Here is a 7,752-nt window from a genome sequence, read left to right as displayed (position 1 = left end):
CTTGACTGGATTCACAGTTTCTAAACTTGACCAGTTCTCACAATGTCACCCCCAGAAGTTTAATAGAAATCTTTTTTAAAAAATTTCAGCTTGATTTTATCAGTTCTTAGGTTGATGTTATCAGTAGTGCCAAGAGGTACACTTTCTCTTTGGTAGATTGCTACAGAAATACAGTTCAAAGAATATCTGTTAGGATTTAAAGAGACACTGTAGACACACACTGTTTGATCAGATAATCAACATTTTAAAAGGGATAACAAGGGAATTCCCGGGTAGTTGAGTGGTTGGGGGTCACTGCTTTCACTGCTGTGACCCAGGGTCAAGCCCTGGCTGTGCAACGTGGCCAGTAAATAAATAAATAAACAAAATAAAAGGAATGACTAGAAATCAAACCCCTGGGGAGCACTACGAGGCAAAGTGGAAGCTGCAATCACTGCCTGACCTGCTTCTGCCTATGTCTGTCTTCTTTCCCATGCTGAAGTGTCTTCTCTCTTATAGGATCACAGAATTTTAGGATTGGAAGCCTTAGAAATCAACCCCTTCATTTTGCAGATGAAGAAACCAAGGCCCAGCTAGGTAGCATGTGTTGCTCACAGTCACAGCAAGGGAGTGCAAGATTCCTGACTGGAACCAGGCTGACTTTTTTGTTTGTTTCTGTGTAAAACCTGGCAGAGTTATTAAAAATCATAAAGAACTAATGAAAAGTACATCAGTTTAGTTCAGTTCAGTTGCTCAGTCGTGTCCGACTCTTTGGACCCCATGAATCGCAGCACGCCAGGCCTCCCTGTCCATCACCAACTCCCGGAGCTTACTCAAACCCATGTCCATCGAGTCGGTAGAAGGAAGCAAATCATCACCCCAAATTCAACTTACTGGTGGTTGAATTGTTTTAGTAGGTTTTCTATTTCAATAAAATAAGCTCTATTAGGAATAATGGACATTTCTTTAATGCTACATGTAGCTTCTCGTTAGATCCTGAATCTAATAAAATCTATAATACTCTAATAATTATAATTTTTAAAACAATTATCACATTTTATCTTCATCTTACAGAGGACACTGACTTAGTCTGCAGGTCACTTAGATAGTCCACATAATTTTTTTTCCCTTTAATAAGTTGGATTCAATTTACTCACCATTTGTTAGCATTTTTAGTTAGAAATTAGGTTGGTACCCAGCTTCTTTCTCCCTTGCTATCTTTGCCAGGTTTTGGTATTGGGATTGTTTGCTTCCAAAACAAGTTGACAAACCTTTGGTGATTTGCTTTCATTAGTCCAAGTTTCAATAAATAAGAACAAACAATTCTAAACTAAGAATGCATTTAACTAGTCTAGTAAATTTCCCCGCAGAATCTGGGTCTGTAATGTGAAGTCTTAACTACCTTAGTCACGGGGGTGGGACCATGTGGGATGTTTGCCATTAAGTATCACTCACAACATCTTAAAACTTTCCTCTGGGCAACTGTCACGGAGTCTCCCCTTTCTCTAAAGTATTAAAAGAAAATCCTGGGGAAAGAAATCTCGAAGATGGCTTCAGTCTGTTTCAACGTAGAATCCAGCCTTGAAACTAAAGTTCTTTAAAAAGAAGTTTTCCTCCCTTCCCAAATCAGCAAAGGGTAACTGGATCCGCGGCCACGTAGGAGCCTCTAGGGGCCCTAAATCCGGAGTCTCTAGGGGTAGGCAGAGATCTGCGGGTTTGCCTGGGCCAGAAAAGTCTTTCTCTTTTAACTGTGGATCGCAGCCCAATCCCAAAGAGTTCTTGATTTCTCCCTCGGGGACTGGTCCCTTTGAACTTCCAGAAGGCCCGCCTCTTCCCCGGGCGGGCCAGCTCACGGGACCCGGCCGGCTCGGGCGGCGCGGGGCGCAGCAGGGCTGTCCTGGCGCGCGGCCGCGGCTCCTCCCCTCCCTCGGATGTGGCCGGGGGGTGGGGGGCGGGAGAGAGGGGGGTGGCTGCTGCAGCCCGGGGAGGGCCGGGAGTCTTTTCCACGTTTGCAAAGGCCGCTGCACATCCAGGCCCGACCCGCGCCGCCCGAGCTCCGCGCGCCCTCGCGGCTCCCAACCGCGCCCCTTCCTCTCCTCGCCCCCGATGGCGATCAGGGCCCGGAGTTGGCGGCCCCCGCCGCCGCCGCTGCTCCTGCTGCTTCTCTGGGTGACCGGGCAGGCGGCCCCTGTGGCGGGCCTGGGGCTGGGTTCGGACTCGGAGCTGCAGATCGAGCGGCGCTTCGTGCCGGATGAGTGTCCGCGTGCCGTGCGCAGCGGCGACTTCGTGCGCTACCACTACGTGGGGACGTTCCCCGACGGCCAGAAGTTCGACTCCAGGTACCGCGCCCCGCGCGCCAGCCGGACCTCCGAGGCTGCAGCGGCCGTTTTCCGGCTTCCCGGTCTCCGGACAGGCCTTTCCCTCCTGACGGACCTCCCCCAGCTCCGCCCCTCGAACCCGCTCCCCCCTCTCCCTCTTCTCACCCCAAAGCTCCCCCGACCCTTAATCCCTTCAGCCTGGGGGTTGCGGGGGCCCTCGAGCCTGCCGGCCCTTTTAACTCGACTGGTGGGCTGGAATCTTCCTGGGACCTTGCGCAGCGGGGTTGGAGCAGATCACCCACTCCTTCTCCGCCCTGCGCAGTAACACGCGCGAAATCTTCGTAAAGAGCTGGCCCGCTAGCAGACCCCCGAGAGTAAATGTTAGTGTCTGCCTGTCTGTCTCCATTCTGGGAAGGCCCTTGAGTGTCAAGTCATTCATGCCTCTTGATGATGATGATAATGGAGGTGGCGATAGCAGCCGCTAACATTTATGGAGTTGTTACAGGGTGGTTCTCAGTGCTTTCCATATAACGAGCTTATTTAATTCTTAACTACAGTTTTCTGTATAGGTATTATCATTACCCTTATTTTGCCAGTGAGATAACTTGAGCCCATGGCGGCTGAGAAACTTGTTTAAGCGAGATCATTTTGAAACCCGAACAATCGAAGTCCAGGATTTGTACCCATTAACCACCACCCTCCCCTTATGGCCTTGCAAAAAACTCCCTGGGCAGGAGGTAGTCCAGAGCCAGTCACTCAGCTTTGCCCCATGCACGGTGTCCACAGTTCCTGCCCTTGAATCTGCAGCGAGATCACAGCACCTCTCCCAGCTCCCCCAGTTTAGCGTTAGGGTTAACGGGCCCTTTCTCCAGCTCCAAGCTGCTCTCCTTCTCCAGACTTTGTTACCGTCTTAGGTCTGTGTCCACACTTCTCGTCCTGAATCACCAGGTTAAGTAAAGAGAACTATTTGTTAGCATCTGTTTTGTGCTTGAGGCGGGGCTAACATTCCTGAGGTTATCTTTTAAAAGGTACTCTTAGTCTTTCTTGCCTTTTAAAAAATTCCAGACAGTGAGTGTATATACAAAAGCTGGTTAGTATTTGATGTGGCACATAGCAAGCACTGAGAAATATTCATTCTCATATTGTTTCAGTCGCTGCTTCTTTTTCAAACAGGTTCATTGAGATATAATTTACATTCCATACAATTCACCCATTTAAAGTGTATGATTCAATTTTTTTTTTTTTTTTAGTATATTCACAGAGTTGTGAAATTATCACAACTCTCTAATTCTAGAATATTTTCTACACTCCAAAAAAAGAAACCCATCAGCAATCACTCCTTTCCCCTCCAGGTCTAGGTAACCACTAATCTACTTTTTGTCTTTTTATGGAATCTTGCCATTTGCAGCCTTTGGGTTTGGTTTCTTTCACATAACATTGGTTCATTTATGCTGTAGCGTGTATCAGCTCTTTATTCCTATTTATGGCTGTATAATATTCCATATCATATTTTATCTATTAATTAGCTGAGGGGCTTTTGAGTTATTTACACTTTTTGGTTATTATGAATAATGATGTTATGAACATTCACATACAAGGTTTTGTGTGGATGTATGTTTTCATCTCTTATGGATATATGCCTAGGAGTGGAACTGCTGGGTCCTATGGTAACTATGTTTAACTTTTTTAGGAACTGCCAAACTTGTTTTCCAACGTGGCTGCACCATTTTACAATCCCACAGCAATATGTGAGAGTTCCTGGTTCGCCATGTTCTCACCAACACTTGTAATTGTATGCCTTTTTGATTATAGCCATCCTAGTGGATATGAAATAGTAGGTCATTATGGTTTTGATTCATGAATCTCTAATGGTGAATGATGCTGCACATCTTTTCATGAGTTTATTTGCCATTTGATTATCTTCTTTTGCTTCACTAGTTAGAAAATAGTTAAGACTTTCCTGCTTATGCTGATGTTAATTAATAATTCCCACTGGAACAAATCATCTAGTACTTTCTACCCTCTAGAATGGCAGCCACTGTGAGTCAGTGTAAAAGTGAAGAGAGAAAGTGTTAGTTGCTCAGTCATGTCTGACTCTTCGCAACCCCATGGATTGTAGCGTGCCAAACTCCACTGTCCATGGAGATCCCCAGGCAAGAATGCTAGAATGGGTTGCCATTTCCTTCTCCATGGGATCTTCCTGACCCACGGACAGTGGAAACACAGATGAGCTGTCATCCATTCTGCAAATGTGTATGCAATGTCTGCCCTGAAGACGGTGTTCCCTCCCTGCACTCTGGCTATTGTCCAGACAATTATACACTGTGTTAAGTACAGAAAGAATAATAGCACACCCTTCTGTCTCTGACGTAGAGTTCACAGATAGTTCTTACCTTGTGCCTTTACATATATGAACTACACTGTATTCTTTTAACCTCACAATACAATACCATCTCATTACAAATGAAGAAATTGGGGCTCAGAAAGTTCAAGTAATTTACCCAAGATGATAACTACTAAGTGGTGGAGTGGGGCTTTGAATCTAGGCAGTTTGGTGCCAGGAAGAGGGGGCATGTGAAAGCTGCTTAGACGGCCTGAGCCTGGAGTGGGAGTAGAGGAGCCACAGAGAGGGGAAAAGAGGAGGTGAAAGGAGCTCAGAGAGACAGGGTCAACTTTTGAGAGCCCTCCTCTGTCTGGCTGTGGAGTCTGGCCTTTGTCTAGGGACAATGGGAAGCCATTGAAGAGTTAATCATGGGCGTGAGAGACCAGAACTGCGTTTTATTGTACAAAAAATCCCTGTGGTTGCAGTGCAGACAATGGAATGGTGGGAGCAGGGTACACAGTAGGTGACTGATTAATGTGTTTCCTTCGAGGGCCCCCATTCCTTTGGGAATTTATGAAGTATATTAGAGCATTCCTTTGCTCTTCCTTCACAAAGAGCTTCAGTTCAGTTCAGTTGCTCACTTGTGTCTTGACTCTTTGCGACCCCATGGACTGCAGCATGCCAGGCTTCCCTGTCCGTCACCAAGGGAAGATGTGGTACCTTCCCTGTCCATCACCCTGTACCTTCCCTGTCCATCACCAGGGAAGACGGACAGGCTTCCCTGTCCATCACAAAGAGCTTGCTGCTGCTAAGTCACTTCAGTCGTGTCCGACTCTGTGCGACCCCATAGACAGCAGCCCATCCGGCTCCCCTGTCCCTGGGATTCTCCAGGGAAGAACACTGGAGTGGGTTGCCATTTCCTTCTCCAGTGCATGAAAGTGAAAAGTGAAAGTGAAGTCGCCCAGTCGTGTTCGATTCTTAGTGACCCGGTGGACCGAAGCCTACCAGGCTCCTCCGTCCATGGGATTTTCCAGGCCAGAGTACTGGAGTGGGGTGCCATTGCCTTCTCCACACAAAGAGCTTAGGAAAGCAGAAATCTAGGTGCTTTGGGCTTTGGCTGTTAATTTGGAGGTTTGGCCCAGAAGAAAATGATGGCTGTCAGTCTGACCAGAGTCATAAAACACAAACGCCTTTTCTTTCCACAGAGCATTCTTCCTGCATCTGTGCCTGGCCCGTAGGGGCAGTTGGTGTCTTTTCAGCTTATGGGTATTTGCAGCTGCCAGGAGGCCCAGCCCTTCAGCCCTTGGTCACTGGGTTAGGCATGGTTTCATTTTATTTTGGAGTCTCCTCAGGCTTGTTAGCTTGCTCTGCGGCTACTGTGCTGGATTGAAGGGGAAGACGGCAGCTTCCCGCTGCAGGTTTCTTGGGGGGCTCCTGCTCTCACCCTTCAGTCCTTGGGAGCTGCTTGTCCACCACTCTTGAGTCCCCTTTTGAAGAGTTCCATAGCAGTCCAAGTAGTAAGGGACTGAAGTTTAACATGTTCCTGTTATCTTTAGCAGGCAAAACCAGCATCCTGGTCACAGCCTTCAGGCCTGTCTGCAGGCCCCTAAAGTCTATACATTCAATAAGTATTACTGTAGGAACTTCCCTGGTGGTCCAGTGGTTAAGACTCCATGCTCCCAATGCAGGGGGCCTGGGTTCAATTCCTGTGCAGGGAACTAGATCCCACAGTCTGCAACTAAGAGTTCACATGCCACAACTAAAGATTCTGCATGCTGCAATGAAGATTCAAGATCCTGAGTGCTGCAACTAAGACCTGGTACAGCTAAATAAATAAATAAATAAATATTTTTTAAAAGTAATAATACATATTACTGTGTGCCCACTACCTGCCCTGTTGGGTATTATAGAGTTGTAGATGCTTGGATCCAGTGGTGTTCAAACTGTACATGCATCAGAATCACCTGGAGAGCTTATTATACACAGTTTCTGATTAGGTAGGTCTGGGATGGGGCCTGAGAATCTGTATATCTAACAAGTCCCTAAATGATGCTGATCGTGTGGTCTAGGACCACATTTTGAGAAGCATTGCTTTAAAAGAATCATAAACTCATAATGGAGGTCAGCTTCATTTTATATATTCATTATTCAACAAATATTTATTGAATACCTACTATTCTAGTTGCTTATGTAGGAGAGATAAAACAGACAAAAGTCCCTGCTTCTGATGGTGGATACAAGTTATTTTACATTTATCCAAACGCATAGAATATATATCACCAAGAGTGAACCCTGATGTAAAAACTATGGACTTTCAGTGATAATGACATATCACTGTAGGTCATTGATTATAACAAATGTACCACTCTAGTGATACACTCTGCTGATAATGGAGGAGGCTATGTGTGTGTATATGGCATTGGGTCCAGGCAGGCGGTATAAGGGAAATCTCTGTATCTTCCGCTCAATTTTTCTGTGAACTCAAAACTGCTCTAAAGCAAAACAAAAATGAAAAACTGCCCTAAAAGAACAAAATCTATTAAAAATCCCTACCCTCAAGTCAGGGAGTGGGGAGGGCCCAGAGAACCATTGTAGCTGGCATAAGGAGAAAAGGAGGGAATTTATTGGAAGGATCTTCCATTCCTCCCGAGGATCCAGAATTGTGAGCAGAGGTGACTTTCTGCATCTCTCTGAGGGACTTCAGAGGGGCTGATTCCCCCGACTCCTCCCGGAGAGAGCTCCAGCAGGCTTTCTGTGCCACATACATGACCTCTTGGGTCCAGTAATGCTGACTAACTGGAATCTATCTCAATTCCACATTCCCAGGATCTCTCCCATTTGATTGGTCCCATAGGGAACCTCAACCCCCTCACCCTTGCTATGGGTATAAAGTCACATGTCAAGTGAAAGCGTGTTATCTCATCCTTTTGGCAGGATTGGATCTCAGAGAGGAGCCAGAGGGCTCGGCAGTACCTTGGATGGTGTCAGGTTGGATCCATGGGGCTAAGTGGTGGCAGGGAGACTGGCCAGGTCAGGGCACCCTCTCTTAGGCGGGAAGCATTTAAAGTGTGGGTCTGGGGCTTCCTTGGTTAACCCAGTGGTAAACAATCTGCCTGCCAATGCAGGAGACAT

At 46.7% G+C, this 7,752-nt stretch overlaps 1 protein-coding gene across 1 annotated transcript in view; it reads left to right on the top strand.

The window, feature by feature from the left end:
- The first annotated feature begins 1,684 nt into the window (after positions 1-1,684).
- The window catches only part of FKBP9 (FKBP prolyl isomerase 9), a 42,587-nt gene continuing 36,519 nt past the window's right edge, over positions 1,685-7,752 (top strand). The window contains exon 1 of the mRNA XM_043873476.1: positions 1,685-2,318. Within this exon, the coding sequence (XP_043729411.1) occupies positions 2,086-2,318 (233 nt within the window). The 5' untranslated portion in view covers positions 1,685-2,085. The remainder of the gene's footprint in view (positions 2,319-7,752) is intronic.

Source organism: Cervus elaphus, chromosome 18 (assembly GCF_910594005.1).
Source record: "Cervus elaphus chromosome 18, mCerEla1.1, whole genome shotgun sequence".
Taxonomy (NCBI): Eukaryota; Metazoa; Chordata; class Mammalia; order Artiodactyla; family Cervidae; genus Cervus; species Cervus elaphus.
Note: the sequence above shows the minus strand (reverse complement) of the source record. Positions and strands in the feature narration are given on the sequence as shown.